The sequence below is a fragment of the Lacerta agilis genome, chromosome 5 (assembly GCF_009819535.1).
Source record: "Lacerta agilis isolate rLacAgi1 chromosome 5, rLacAgi1.pri, whole genome shotgun sequence".
Taxonomy (NCBI): Eukaryota; Metazoa; Chordata; class Lepidosauria; order Squamata; family Lacertidae; genus Lacerta; species Lacerta agilis.
In genome coordinates, this window is record NC_046316.1 from 26,430,178 (window position 1) to 26,446,137 (window position 15,960).

Below are 15,960 nucleotides of genomic sequence, written 5' to 3' on the forward strand. Positions count from 1 at the left end.
TTTGAAACAGATTTGTCTGCTGTGAACCCTTTTACTTCGCAAAGTTCTCTCAGTATAGCTTACCTAACACTGAGATTTACCTTTTCTTTTTCCTTGAAGGACCCCTCTGCTTTTAAGAGCGGCAAAAACAACAACAGTGGCCTGATTTCCCACCACGGATTCTTCTTTATTGGAAAAGCTCTTCTTGCTATACTTCTGCCTTGTATGGATTTGTGAATAGACTATGTCTTGCATGTAAGTAATCCACAACAACCATGATGAATAGAATTACCAGCTGACCAGGAAAAAACAAACGGGCTAGCCTGTTGCTGTTTAGCATCTTGATCTGAAGATTAGCTTACTTCACAATGAATGCAGATTAAGCTGCTATAAAGGCACAGGAGCAGGGGCCAGTATGGAAGCGGGCAACCCTGTGCTTAAACCTGGACTGCAAATTGACCATGATGCAGAATCAGGACCTAGCAGTGCCGGGCGAACAGGGAAAGTAAGGAAGTCAAGTAAGGAGGAGGTGCATGAATAAAGCTGGCTATATAGCACGGGAGCTGAAGCACTGAGCCCAGGGTCTGTAAGAACAGCAGTCACGGCTTTTGCCTGGTTGATGTGTCAGACACATCTATAGAGTGTAGTGACTAATTGGAACTGAAAGGGAAGCCGGATAGTCTCAGGAAGGAGCACGTTGCAGGCGCTAACTTGGCCATCTAGTTTCTAACCTTTTGACCTTAGAGATGCTGTTTGGGAATCAGAGTTCATTCATTGGGTTGGGAAAAAAGAAGAAGAGATCCTTTCTCTCTCTCTCTCTCTCTCTCTCCCCCCGGTCTCCTCGTTCCCCCCTCCTTCTTCTTTCTTTTACGCCCCCTTTGCACCACCCTTCAGGGAGAAACTCTTGTTTGGTCCTTCCAGAAAAGGAGAGTTCAATTAGCTCAGTCAATCGTCAGGAGAAGAAAAGGGCACAATGTGTGGGCCTCATTCAGGCCTACAGTGGCTTTGAAGATATGATTTGCTCAGCCTGGGGAGAACCAAACAGATGCTAATTCACCTGCAGTGTGCAGAGAGGGCCGAGCAAATGCCTCTCTCCCAAGGCAGCGGTTGGTTGAGCAGGCTTGTTCTGAACTGACAGAGTGACTAAAAAGGAAGCCATGTGCGGGGGGGGGGGGCCTAAGATTTCTTTCATTTCTCCCTCTCACACTTCTCTCTCTCACTCTGTCTCTGGTTTTTTTTTTCTTCATTGAGTTGGGCGTTGATAACAGTTACTCTTCCTCTTCATGCTTTGTTGATGGGAGACGAAAGGTATGGCAGCTAAAGGAAATCTGAAAAACTCTGACTGGAAAATCATACAATTGTAGAGTTGGAAGGGTCCACAAGTGTCATCTAGTCCAGCCCCCTGAGAGGCAGGAATCTTTTTGCCCAACAAGACCCTGAGATTAAGAGTCCCATGCTCTGTGGACTAAGCTATCCACTGTTGTGGTCTTAAAGAAAGTTTTGTGGCTCTGAAGGACAAAATGCTAGAGATAGCCTTTCTCCCTCTTTCTTAATCCCTTCACTCTTTCCCTCACATCTGCAGCTGAAGTGCCAATTTCACCTGGTTCAGGCAGATCAGATGAGGGGATAAAACTGTCCCCAGGGAGAGCCACTTCAGTGTGGGTAGGTGAGGGACTCCATAACTGAATGCCGTTCCAGATTAAAAACAGTCACAACTGAGGGCTGGCTCAAGACATTTTACTGCCTGAGGGGAAGGACAAGATGGTGCCCTACCCCCCAATTTTACATACAGAAGCTGACTGGACTGGTAGCTGAACCTAGTTTTTGATAGTATTTGATAAATATTAAATAATATTACTTGTAAGTATGATATGGATGATATTATATGAAGATACATGCAGAAGATTGATAGAAGAGATGTACGGTATGTGAGAGACAGAATAAAATGGTTTTTCTCAGAGTGTGGGGCTGAGAAAGATGGGAGCTGTCCCAGGTGGGAACTGGGAAGACACAGATCTCTGTTTGTGAATTGAAGATTAAGAAAGAAGGTTGATAGAATATAAAATTTTGTTTTTGTGGGGGTGTTTCCCCCCTCTCTCTTTCCTTCTTTTTATTATTTTGCTTTCTTTAGATATTAACTTTGTTTGGTTTTTATTGTATTATATGTTGAAACCTTTAATGAAATTGATTTTTAAAAGAAGAAAGATTTCTATACTGAATTCAGCAGAGCTTTCGGGGCAGTTTACAAAAACACCTCACAACTTTTCCTCTACCCCGCCCAACCCTCATCCCAGCATATGCTGCCTGAGGTGGCCAACTCCCTTTCTCCAGTGGTAGGGCCTTAACAACAACTCATTGTGCACAGATAACTTGGCACTAGAGAGAAAAGTTATGGCTTGATATGTTAATTTTATTCACACATGCCATTTCCCAGCTGTAGCCTGAAGTAGTGGAATCCAAGAAAAGTCTTGCTACCTCATCTGCTGTTGAGGTATATTGGTCTCCAGCAGAACAAGAGATTTGAGTAACTAGACTGCTCAGTTTGGTGCTTCATCTCAGTGTGGAAAGACTTCTGAACTGGGACTAGATTGGTCAGAAGAACAGCAAACAAAATGCAACGCCTCCCCCCCCCCCCAAAGCAAGTACAAGAGATGTAACTAATGGCTTGAGAACCGGCCTGGATTAAAGCAAGTGGAGGCCCTGAGCCAGGAGACCTTGAGCGGCCCAAACTTAATAGCATCTGATCATGAGAAGCAAAACATTGTTCTCTTCTTTATGTACGCAATGAAAGTAGAACATTGCGGGAATTTTTAGCACTGATACTAAGATTGTTTATAAATTTATAACCTTTAGTAAGTTTACAGAAGTGTGGGATTAATGAAGACACTCACATGGAACATTCACAGGGGAATCTCAGCTTTGTTATAACATTACACTATGTACAAAGTCAGAACAGTTTCTTTTGAGCTCTTTTGGATGCAAATGACCAAGTAGATAATTAAATTCAGTAAGTAACAGTTTATCATTTTCTACACACACACACACACACACACACACGGGCTGAAATTTTCTTTTTCAGGGTGCTCTTGTTTGACATACATGTGGAAGTACAAGAGTTCATCACCTAAACTAAGTTCCACATCCTTTGGATACTCTTGCATCAAAATGGGGAAAAAAGCCAGCTACACCCCTACAGACTGTTGCTCTTCTGTCTAGGCTGACTTCCAAGAGCATCCATAACAGGGATAAATGAATTTACCCTAAACTTGTTTCTTGGAAAAAGTTTGTCTAAGGCTTCGGGTGCTGTCCCATCCTTGGTCCACCCCCCTACTTTCTGTCTTCTTTTGACAGTTTTGTGCTCAGCATCGAGTAAACTTTGCTTGCTGTTCAATTTCATCAACGTTAATCCAAGTGTTTGATATGAACTGCAATAGTGTCTAACAGAGAAATACATTCTCCAAGCAAATGTGGTCACTTATATTCACACTGCATCTGTTATGTGACTTGTTTGCACATACCCTTAGTGACACTCTCAAGTGAATGTACGAACTATTTCTACTGGAAAGTATTGTGTTTGAGCTGACATACATGGCTCAGTAACTGGGCCAGTTACAGAAATAAAAACAAACACTTTCCCTAATCATTGTTTCTCATGCTCAATATAGGCCTTCTGCCCTCTGTGTCATTTTATGGAATTTATCCTATATTCATGTTACAATACGATGGTGCGATTCATTTGCCCTTGAGTGCTGGTACCCAAGAGAAAATTTGTGGCATTCTTCAGGAATCACTGTTCCATGAAGTATCATTCAGCCACTAAGTCTGCACAAGGTTTTATGTGAACAGGTGCTGAGATTCGGGAGGGATAAAGAGCTGGTGTTTGATATATAACTATAATCACTTTAGTTATTGGTCTTCAGTGGCCTAGAAATCCTTCACATTGTGGATCCAAGTTTGCCTTTCCAATAAAGCGAATGAATTTTCCTCCAAGTTGCCTTCTTAAAAGCATGACCCTTAGCATCTGTCTGGCTCCAAACCAATGTTGTTGTAGTGGGCAGTCTCTCCTATAGGCTGTTTCCCCCTCTGCCGGAACGCTGACCACATTGTTATCTGCCCAGTATCCTGTAGCCACAGAGACCCCTTCCAGACTTTGGTTTGGAGAGTAGTTCCACGCCTCTTCACCCTCCCTCCACACACTCTCCAAGTTGAATGGCCTATTAGGGAGCCCCTTTGTGATGTAATTGGATTTCTCCTCTTGTTACTTTGCAATGAAAATGTCATCTAGATCAAGGGAGGGGCCCATTCATTGCAAATTAAATTCAGTCATCTCTTTGGTGAGCTGTGAAACTTCACGCTGCAGGAAGCAGCTGCAACCGGAGGTGCCCTTGACAAAAGCAGCTCTGTGAGTTGCCAAGTTGGTCTACTCTCTTCTGCGAGCTCTTCCAATCCAGAGAAATAGATGCCTGGCTTGCCCCAGTTTTGAAATGGGAGCCGTCTCACTTGCCATATTTTAAACTGGTTCCAGTACAGTCTGGTAGGTCTTGGAGGCTGGGTTACAAACCAGGACATCCTAGGTTCAAATGTCACCTCTGCAATGAACTGACTAGTTGGCCTAAGGGAAGCTGTTTCTCAGCCACAATACTCCCATCCTGTATTAAGGGCAATAATATTGACCTATCTTACAGGTTAGTTAAAAGGTTTACAAGATAATGTGCATGTGAAACACTTTGAAGAACCTAAAGTGCAGTACTTTACAAATGCTAACAAGAGAGGTGGGGAGGCATGCCTGATCTACTTTGGTTTTTACGAAAACTCCAGGATCCAGCAACCAGAGCCAGGAACAAAGGGCATACAGTTAGCATTAAGGAACAGAGTGCCTCTGAATTCGTTGTAGCCTAGGAATTTGTGTTTGGTATTAAAACTGAACTGAGCTCACTATTGTTTCACACAAGACATCCACTCCTGCTTAGCTTTCTTCATTTCAGCCATCTTATTTAGGTGGAATAAACAGTTTTGTTGTTGTTGTTGCTGTTGTTAAAACAACTGGGAATCAGAAACCCTTGCTGAGCTACTGCAAACCACTAATCTACTAATTGAATTAAATCTACTAATATACTTCAATCTACCTAAGTTCTGGCCATCCTGATATACAATTTACTATGATTCCAAGGAGTACTTCTGATACAACTGCATTTCTTAGTTTATAAAATATTGCCTGTAAATCTCTCTCATGATGAAAGCCATGGTGCCAGCCAGAAGAGCTAAATCTCTGTGCTTACTTCTGAGCTAGGCACTTGAATGCCAGTCCACTTTTAGCAGTACCTGTGCCTGAGCTGTAAGCAGAGATAGAGAGGCATTAAGAGTTACAAGGCTGAATCAATTTAATTGGAAGGGGAATCAAGTAAAGTTTTTATTTATTGACTATTTAGGGTACAAATGTTGATTAGTAGGGGCAAATTTTAAACCAGAGGGCTGAGACTGAAGGGAGTACCTCTTTTTAAAAGAGAAATATGGACCTGGGATAGCTCAATTGGTAGAAGAAGAAGAAGAAGAAGAAGAAGAAGAAGAAGAAGAGGAGGAGGAGGAGGAGTTTGGATTTGATATCCCGCTTTTCACTTCCCTTAAGGAGTCTCAAAGCGGCTCACAATCTCCTTTCCCTTCCTCCCCCACAACAAACACTCTGTGAGGTGAGTGAGGCTGAGAGACTTCAGAGAAGTGTGACTAGCCCAAGGTCACCCAGCAGCTGCATGTGGAGGAGCAGCGAAGCGAACCCGGTTCACCAGATTACAAGTCCACCGCTCTTAACCACTACACCATGGTAGACCATGAGACTCAAGGTCACAGGTTTGAACCCCACATTGGGAAAAGATTCCTGCATTGTAGGGAACTGGACTAGATGACCCTTCCGACTCTATGATTACAAATACACACACACACACAGTGTGTGTGTGTGTGTGTGTGTGTGTGTGTGTGTGTAATGAATATTTCAACACACCCCAAGTCTTCTCAAAACAGTTAACATCACATTGAGGGGTGAGAGAAAGTGAATTGAAACAGCACAATAAATTTTCACAATAATTCCTTTTGGTACAGTTGCTTTTCTTATGGATTTTCTCAGTAAGCACTTGTATAAATATAGGTTTTATTTTCTGTCATTATTAATATTTTGCACTTCCTCAGCTTGTCACGTTGTACAAAGGAACCGTCCGCACTGCCCTAAATCTGTCACCCTCTTACTAACTTGATCAATGCTGGCAGAACCTACAATATAAGTGAGCATTCAAGTACAATTCAGGGATCAAGATAATATTTTCTAGAGCTGCATAAATTGTTTGAAAACTGAATCTCAGGAGGGCATACTGAATCTCTCAACAGACCAAAGGGCGTCTTGACTCTTTAGCATTCTAGTCAGCTTTAGAAGTGAGAGGTATGGGAGACTTAAAGTGCTCAAATGTGTTTCTGAAATGATTGTATTGTTTCTGAGGCATAGGGAGGGGATTAATGTTGCAATCCCAAACTTTGAGCCTGCTTTCCCTACTTTTCATCTCTCCCCCCACCCCCCATTTAGCAAAGAAAGGCAGCCAAGTGTTAAAAGGATTAGTTCTGTCGTTCAGGCTCACAATGTGGGCCTACAGCAGCGTGTCTTTGTTAAAACCTATTTTGGGGTTTGTTTTGCTTCCCCCTAAGGAGGTGAAATATGCAAAGGGAGACCCCAAGGGATGGTTTTGCACTGGTGTTTCCATGAAGCATAAACATAGTTCAGGCTTCACCTAAACGAATGAGAGATATACTGGGACTGAGAAAAATTAACATGCCCTCATGCCCTCACTGTTGATTCCTGCACATGTGCAGTGAGCAAAAATGCACACATGCAGACAAAGTTCCAGGTTGCCTGAATTGTGCTGGAATCCCTTTACCCACAAAAGAAAAAGCAATGGACTTTCTACCAGGACTTCATGTAATCCATATATCACTCGAACCATTTTTGATGCCCACCCCTTCCCTCCAGCTCTGGTTGCTGAGAAAAAAAAAAAGTAAATGCATTGACTATATCTGCAGAAATTGCAGACTTTGGGTGGTATTCAACATTGGTACTAGTCAGGGGCGTCGCTGGGGAGGGGCGGTGGGGGCGGGACGCCCCCAGTGACAGGGTGAGCAGCGGCGGGTGGGGGTGTCAAGCGGCGGCCCCTCCCGCCACTCCCACGCGCCGCCGCTCCCTCCGTCACCCCCGGAGCAGCAGCACATGGATGGGGTGCTTCTGCCGCTTTTTTTCGGTGGGGGGGGCGACCCGCGAGGGGGGTTGTCACCCCCTCCTCGCTGGTCACCCCCCCCCGCGCCGAAAAAAACCGCGGGAGGGCGGGCGGGGAAAGCCTGGAAAGGAAGCAGAGCAGGCGCGTTTAAGCGCCGCTCTGCTTCTTTTTCCGCTTTCCGCCGCTTTTTTTCGGCGGGGGGGGGGCGACCAGCGAGGTGGGGGTCACCCGTCACCCCCTCCTCGCTGGTCACCACCCCCCCGCCGAAAAAAACCGCGGGGGGGGGGGCGGGGAAAGCCTGGAAAGGAAGCAGAGCAGGCGCGTTTAAGCGCCGCTCTGCTTCTTTTTCCGCTTTCCACCGCTTTTTTTCGGCGGGGGGGGGGGGGCGACCAGCGAGGTGGGGGTCACCCGTCACCCCCTCCTCGCTGGTCACCCCCCCCGCCGAAAAAAAGCCTCGGAAAGGGGGAAATCCCCCCTTTCTGTATACACGTGCGTCGTGACGTCATGATGACGTCACGGCGCGCCCCGTGCCCCTCCCCCAGGGGGTGCCTCTGCGCTGCCGCCGCCCCCAGCAGCGCAGAGGCTAGCGACGCCACTGGTACTAGTGCAAGGATTAACTCCAGTGCAGCAGGATTCTCCACTCTCCTCTTCTGGCAACTGGCCCATGCCACCCCCAAATCCACTCCAGAGGATTAGGGGAACTCTGAGATCAGATTTAGGGGACACACAGGGGAAGGAGAGGGAGAGACCATTCCATTGTGCAGGGGCGAAACTAGGCTTTATTTCACCCAGGTCAAAGACCCAGTTTGGCACACCACCACATGCATTTGCATACATACACACACACACAGGCTGGGAGCCTCAATGGTGCCCCTCTGGAGGCTTCACCGTGGTAAAAAAATCTGGCTAGCCACCCCCCACCCCAGTAGCTACAGCTCTGCATTGTGAAAGGATAGGGGGAAGTGGGGCAGATTGATGAAGAAAAATTCAGTGCCATATTTTATGTAACAAAATGTGTCAATTAATTTTTTAAAATTGCTTTACGCGTAGCATAACTAATCAATATTATAATAGCAATCAAAAGAACCATTAAGATTAGAAGGTAATGATAATATAATGACTTGAGTGAAAAATGGGTTTTGTATCATTCTGCCCCACCTACGGGGCACTATGATACAGTGGATGGGGCACTTTGATACATAGCGTAAATTGTATGAGAATGGTAATTATTTACAAAAATTTAAAGGAAAAAACAATTTTGATTGTGAGAGATCATAATCAGCCTTACAATTTGTTACTTAAAATCTAAATTACATATCAAAACTAACAGTGTTTCACACATATCATAGACTTTATGGCAGGTTTTCTTAACAAAACATCAAAACTGATATTACCGTAATCTTTCCTCAAACACCTATCCATTAAAAAAAAAACTTTGTAAAAACTTTAAAAAGTATAAGAACTCACATTAGGTAGTCAAAAATAGTAATTTTAAACAAAATGCTTATAAAAAATAAGATAATTACTTAACATTTAGCTTCTATTGCACATTATATACACTTAAGTCCACAGAAAAAGTATAAACAGATGATGTTTGAGATGTGTCCTTTGATAAATATGGTTTTGGCAACTGCAAAACAACATCCTTGAAATCAACACTTGCCTTATCTTCTACAATGGGTAAGACAAACATACAAGATCCTGGTTTTTTCCTGAGATATGACACTTGATAATCAGTCATATTATATTTAGAAATGACTTTGGCTACGTAGTAAACAACAGTTTTTTTTTTATTTTCAAATTTAATGAGTAGGAAATCAGTTTAGAGATTTCATGCAAACATGTATATTGGGCCACTATTGTACACTAGCGGGGCACTTTTATACGTATCAATGTGCCCCGTGTCTTAGTGTATCAAAGTGCCCCAATGGACATTTTCAGAAAACTAACAATTATTAATAAAACCACTGAACTTATTTAAAAATCATGTGTAATCCTGATTACTGAGTGGGATAACTTACCTTTGGCATTTTAAAATCTTAACTAAATGACGTAAAACAGCGTTGGAGCACTTTTACATTTCACGTAATTTTTTAGTTGGCCGCGATAAAAACACACTTACTCTTGTCAAACACCAATGGTGAACAGGCGGGCAGCGCATTCACAACTGTCATACTCACACATGCATAGACAGGTTTTAGCGATGTCACGACACGAATAACGTTTCTTGATACTGAAATATTGTTGGTGTATCAATGTGCCCCTTGCATCAATGTGCCCTGCCTCCCCCCTATATCCTTGCACTAAAACAACATTGATCTACCTGCTCCTTTGAATACAACTCTTCACCTTTGGTCTAGCCTAACCCTACAGTATATAGGGATGCAGGTGGTGCTGTGGGTTAAACCACAGAGCCTAGGGCTTGCCGATTGGAAGGTCAGCAGTTCAAATCCCTGCGACAGGGTGAGCTCCTGTTGCTTGGTCCCTGCTCCTGCCAACCTAGCAGTTTGAAAGTATGCAGTGCAAGTAGATAAATAGGTACCGCTCCAGCGGTAAGGTAAACGGCATTTCCGTGCACTGTTCTGGTTCGCCAGAAGCGGCTTAGTCATGCTGGCCACATGACCCAGAAGCTGTATGCCAGCTCCCTCGGCCAGTAAAGTGAGATGAGCGCAGCAACCCCAGAGTCGTCCGTGACTGGACCTAATGGTCAGGGGTCCCTTTACCTTTACCCCTATATATTCCTACTCAGACATGTGCTTCACTGATTTCAGTAGTGCTTACTACAGCAAAGTTAGTATAACTGAACCCATGATATAAGTCCCACTGATTTCAGTGTCTGTGTGTGTGTGTGTGTGGGGGGGGAATTGCAACTAACTTAGTTTGGGTTCAACTCACTCAGGGCCGTCTCGTCATAGATGCTGGGTGGCGCGGCACACCAGGGCGCCGGGCCCCCCAGGGGCGCCCCTGCGAGCCTGCCGGCATACCGGCACCCCCTCCCCAACCCACCTCCGCCCCCACAGGCGGGCGGGCGCTCGCGCGCCGGCGGGCGAGCTGCAAGCCGGCCGCCCTCCGGAGCCCCAGCTGGAGCGCTTCGAAGGGTGCGCAAAGCCCCGCGCCGCTCCAGTGCCATGCCCCTCATCCCCCGCTCGCCCACCCCCCTCCCAAGGGGCAGCCAGCGTGGGAGGGAGGCGGGCGGAGAGGCGGCACGCCGGGGGTGCCGAGGGATCGTTGCGCCACGGCGGCCGATCCCTTTAAGACAGCCCTGAACTCACTGAAGCAGAGAAGCAAATGACACCCCCTCCCCAAGTTAACAGAATCAAGTTATTTTGGCACCTGAAGCAGAAAATCATCCAAACGCCCTTACACCCACTTTGTGGTAGTAAAAATACAGAAAGTTAAATACTGCTTAAGGTAGCTGCCTCTCTCTGCCTTGCTTTTGTTCAAGAGTTGGTTGATCTGCAATAACTAGCCAATTATGTTACAGGTAGGTAGCCGTGTTGGTCTGCCATAGTCAAAACAAATAAATAAATAAAAAAAATCCCTTCCAGTAGCACCTTAGAGACCAACTAAGTTTGTTCTTGGCTTTCATGTGCATGCACACTTCTTCAGATACACCGAAACAGACCCTTATATATAGTGAGAGAGTGAGGAGGGGTATTACTCAGAAGGGTGGTGGGAATGGGTGATTGCTGATAGGTGTGGAAAACCTGTTGATGACTGTTAACGACTGCAATTGGTTTTACAGGAAAAAGCAAGGGATGAGATGGCTAAAGATAGAAATAGACTGGAAAGACAATTTTTTTTTTGTTTTTGTTTAGCCAACTATGTATTTAGTTACTTTTCACTAAAAAGGTCTCCTGCTGACCTCTGCACCCCGTATATTTTCTAAAGACAGAGAAGTGGGTAGGGCCAGTCCAGACCTGTTTACAATAGCTAGCATGACCAGGTAAAGGGAAAAAAAGAGTGCAAGTCTCCTGAACCTTCAGAAGAGGAAAATGTCAACAGGTATATTGTGTACCGGTATCTGTTGTAATTCTCTCTTCTACCCAGCGGTTAAAGGGGCAGGGGGAGCCCTGCCCTCCTTCCCCCCCCCCCCCTTTACCCGGGGTGCGGGCGAGGAACATGCGGCCATCCAGAGGTCGGCTGGACCTCCCACCAGCCGCAGCCAAAACATCTGGAAGGCCCTGGTCCAGCAGAACTTCCTCCCGTCCGCAAGTGCGAGCTCTCTTCCCGGTCGAGCAACCTGCAGTTCACGGAGGGCGCCTGAGGAGGGGGGTGCTCAGGTTTTGCAAATGCTTCTCGCCGCAGGATCTTGCTTTGTGCCTCTCCCTTCCCTCGCCGGCTTGCAACTTCCGGCGCTGACAGCCTGTAGGAAGTTGCCAAGCTTTAGATGTGTCACAGTCGAGAGGAAGCAGCTGGAGGAGCAGCAGCATTAGCAGCCGGAGACGTTTTGCACCAGCCGGAGGGGAAGAAAAGAGGCGAGTGGTGCATCTCTAACTGTTCCTTCAGCTCTCCCACCCCACCGCCATTATTATTATCGTTATCATTATCATTATCATTATCATTATCATTTTGCTTTATCCTCTGAAGGGGCAGCTTTGTTAGAAATGCAGAATCCTAAGATGCAGCCGAAGAAATACGAATCCCCTTGGTTGAAGCAGGGTAGAGTTACCTGCCGAGATTGCTCGGCAGGATTTTGTTTGAGCCAAATGCAGCGTGGGAAGTTGGTCCCTTTATCCGAGGGGGTTTGGGTGTCTGCCCTGGAGCAGCTGCAAGAATAAGCAGCGCTTTGCTAGCATGTGCAGAATGCCCGTTTCCTTGTCAGAAGGGGTGCCTTTCATCCCAAGGCGAGGCTGGGCTTTCTAGGGCACTGCACATTAAAAAACAACAACCAAGCTCTGTTACCATAACTTGTAGCAGTGAGTCCCTTAATTCTACTACCTGTGTTTTCTGCTTGCTTGTTAACTCTTACCCATGCAAGGTAGGTCAGTATTGCAACTGTAGAGGTGAGCCTGAGAGAGAAGTAGCGTGTCTAAGGCTGCCTGGTGAATTCAAGCTGTAGGTGAGAAATTTTAACGAGTCTGGGGATTTTTTCTAGATTATGCCTTAATACTGTGTGAATCTGCCTGAGTGTTTTTTAGGGGAACTTGGATGTGCACCTCACTCCTGAAGTACATTATGTTTTGATTTTGTGAAGCTGCTTTGAGTTGCCTCCTGCGAAAGACGGTGCCTGATAAATATAATACCAAAAATAAAATATATGCATGGGCCATCAATCTGTAATGGTCCTCCTGACTGTAGTTGGGTCATGTATGACACCAGCATCAGACTGTGGCATAACTGCTTTTATGGGAATGTTTCCCAGGTTATTTTGAGGGCTTAGAAATATATATTCAGATGCAGCCCTGGGGTCTGATCAAATGTGTGGAGCTTTCTCTAAAATCTGTCATTTGTGATTTCTGTTAATCGTCCAAGGAATTAGAGACAGACTTTCACCTTTCTGTTTAGATATCAGGCTGCAGCCATTTGTCAGTTAATTGGATTATACAATTAAAAGTCTTCTGACTCATCAACTGTGCAGTCCTATCCCTTCTTAGTCTGAAGTTAGCCCCATTGAATTCAATGGGACTTGCTCCCTGGTGACTGTGCCTAGGGTCACTGCTTGAAATGGACTGTGATTAATCGTTCTTCTCTCTCAGCTGGGAGGGATGAACTTTTCCAAGATGGAGTCTGTTGTGACAAATGCATGCATCATCTAAAAGCCAACTTAATCGATTGAAGAGTCCTGTGATTAATCCACTTTAACTGGATGATAATGGCTCTATTGTACAGGAGTGTGTGAGTCAGGCTTTCTTCTTGCTAGTCTTTTGCTTAAGCTGCCAAAGGGCTTGTCTGGTTGTGTGTGTGTGTTTTGGTAAAAAACCCCCCCCCCCGGGTTTCTGTTTGAATGATCCATGGATTTTTTTTTTTTTGCGCACAGTTTAGGATTGTGTGAAAAGTGTGATAAGTTTTCCAATCTGCACTACCCATTGTGACCATGAAAAGGGGGGGGTCAGTATTAATTGTGGAGCAACTAATAGAGTGTATAAAAATGTGCCTTCATGCAGTGATTTTTTTCTGGGGGGGCGCAGGGGTACACATACCCCTAAACAGTTTGTAAATCTAAGTTTGGCCTCATTGAGGGGGCAGTATTTCAGTATGAGTAGGAAAATGAGAGTACCCCTAAACATTTTTTTTATTTTTAGAAATAAAGCACTGCCTTCGTGTATATTAATTTGATATGTGCTAGCTTCTCTAAACTGCGCTCCTTGCCCTAAGACTACAGTTGGAGCTCATTCTAATCTCTCTTCTTTTGTATGTTAACAGGGGTGGCAAAGCAAACACCACACAACCCTTAAAGATGGTGCGGATTTTGGCCAACGGCGACATCGTACAAGACGATGACCCTCGAGTGCGGCAGAGCACTCAGAACAGGGGAAACTCTTCTCGACCGGTGAGGAGAAGACCTTTATGTGGCGTTTAAGTTTTGCTGAGAATTATTATGTGAGGAACTTAAAAGGCTTCAATATTCCTGTTGCAAATGGATGCTTAATTCTGCAGTTTCGTTGATCTGTTCAAAGATTACCCTTTTTGTACATGTGCATGTTTCCTCTAAAGTAAATCTGCAAAATTCAGCCAGGCTTGCTTCCAAGTAAGCATGCACAGAATTGCATTTGGGCACTGTAATCTGAACCACCTTTGTACTGAACTTGAGATGGAGAGGGGGAGTTGGACTGGACCACAGTTCCTAACCCTGCCAGTCACTGCCCATGTGGAGTTCCCTATTCCATCTGCAAATATGCAGGCTGTCCGGTGAGATTCCTGAGGTGGCAGCCTGCAGAAAGACCCAATATGGGGTCCTCCAGGGGCAGGAAGGAGAAGGTTGCTGGATCCTGAGTCATCCCCGCTGCTGTCACTGGTGCAGCAGATTTGCCTGCCCTTCTGGCCTGACTGCCACTATCAGCAGGGCAGTGGATGCTCTAGGGCCTATGTTGCTGCCTAGCCAGGGTTCACATGGCAGCCTTAGTTGTGAATCATCAATACTAATATTGATTCACATGCTAGAGGGGTTATCAACAGACTCGGGAACACCAAGGTTTGTAGATGTGTGTTTAAAAGAAAAGCCTTGTGGGTGGGAAAGATTTGGGGGGGGGGAGAGGAGGGCAAAAACCAGTTTGGTGAGTACTGAGTGTGCTCACTGACCACAAAATACTGACTTGATTATTTGGAGCAGGAGTTGGCCATTGTCAGAGGAGTTTGTCAGTCCTTCTTCACAGGCAACCCTGGAAATTGTAGCTCTTTGAGGGGGGAACAGCAGCTCTCAGCAGCCTTGATGAATTATGATTCCCATGATTCTTTGGGGGAAGCCATGACTGAAAAAAACGGTATGATACTGCTTCAAATGTATAGTGCAAATGAAACCAGGGACAGAACACAAGGGAGGAAGGGGAGGAGGATGGGGATATCCTGAAAACAGGAGTGATCCATACTGCAGCATTTTGTTTCTGGCTCCATTTCTGTGTAGGCTGTGTGCCCCAGGGGCATCTTAAGCCCAGCTGTCATAGATAGGATTGCAGGCTTACTGTTTTTAAAATCATGTTTGGTTTTTCAAAATTAAGTTTTCTGCTGCATTTTAATGCCTTGCACTATTTTTAAGGATGAGGTGGAAATTAAAAATATTTTTAAACATTGGCCATGGAGTGCGCTCACTGAAGAGTCCTGTAAGTTTTTGTGTTGTCTCCTCATTCTCAAAACTCTCTAGGGTAGTACCTGTTCTTTGGAGTCTATGAACCACCCAAATGGCTGCATTTCTGGCTCTTTCTGGCTTTTACTGTTTCTGTCAAACTGGATCCGGCATCATGAATTCACTGGGGTTTTTCCGCAGGGTTTTTCCAACATGAACGCAGGCCCTGCTCCACAACAACACTACCGCCAACAGCAGCAGCAGCCTCAGGATGGAGCAAGGCCAGGGGAGCGCTCTCTGCTTTCAGACATCAATCAACAGTTGGTGAACATGGGATTCCTCACATGGAACCTTGGAAACCAGGTGGTGGAGCCAGTCATGTCCATCCTGCTGCTGCTCCTTCTCATGATGGTCGGCGTGCGTGGCCTACTCTTGGTGGGCCTCATCTACGTTGTCTCTCACTTAAGCCAGCGATGACAGGGACTTCTCTGCAAGCCATGACTGCTGCTTGGCAGATGGAGAGCCACATTTCCTTGTCCGGTGTGTGAGCACATGTTAGAGAGAGTGTGTGTGGGGTGTGTGTGTAAAATGTGCCCCCGTTGTGTGTATGCGTCCCCATATGGGCTCCCGCCCTCAAATGTTATGTAAATAGATTTTGTGGAGAACCGAAATGAGATGTGGGGGGGGAGACAGTATATGGAGTGCGAGTTTGTGAGGGTACAGTTTCTTCCACTTCAGTTGGCTTCCTGCGGAAGCGTGAAAATTTACTTTCTTTCAGTGGCATGAGGCTCACTACATTTTTTCTTGTTGTGCTGCTCAGGTTGTAGCAGTCGGGTGTGGAGGCAATCACAGGGTTGTTGGTTGAAGCTTAGTTTTTTGATGAAGGGGTGAAAAAGCAACAGGTGGATCTCTCAATTGTTCTCTCAACAAAAGCGCTTAATGAACCTCGTATGTAAAAGGCAGTGTTATGAGATGACTAAGTAGGCATTGTTTATTGCCCTTAAGAGA

The 15,960-nt window shown here is 45.5% G+C and overlaps 1 protein-coding gene across 2 annotated transcripts; it reads left to right on the top strand.

Annotated features, from left to right (window-relative positions):
- Positions 1 to 11,581: 11,581 nt before the first annotated feature.
- On the top strand, positions 11,582 to 15,599 carry FAM241B (family with sequence similarity 241 member B). 2 transcript variants are annotated; one of them, XM_033149008.1, is made up of 3 exons: positions 11,582 to 11,707; positions 13,596 to 13,722; positions 15,154 to 15,599. In XM_033149008.1, the coding sequence occupies exons 2-3, from the start codon at positions 13,630 to 13,632 to the stop codon at positions 15,427 to 15,429; spliced, it is 369 nt and encodes a 122-aa protein (XP_033004899.1). In that variant the 5' UTR covers positions 11,582 to 11,707; positions 13,596 to 13,629; the 3' UTR covers positions 15,430 to 15,599. The 2 variants fall into 2 exon arrangements, with proteins under 2 accessions (XP_033004899.1, XP_033004898.1); XM_033149007.1 differs by lacking the exon at positions 11,582 to 11,707 and adding an exon at positions 12,109 to 12,291.
- The last annotated feature ends 361 nt before the right edge of the window (positions 15,600 to 15,960 follow it).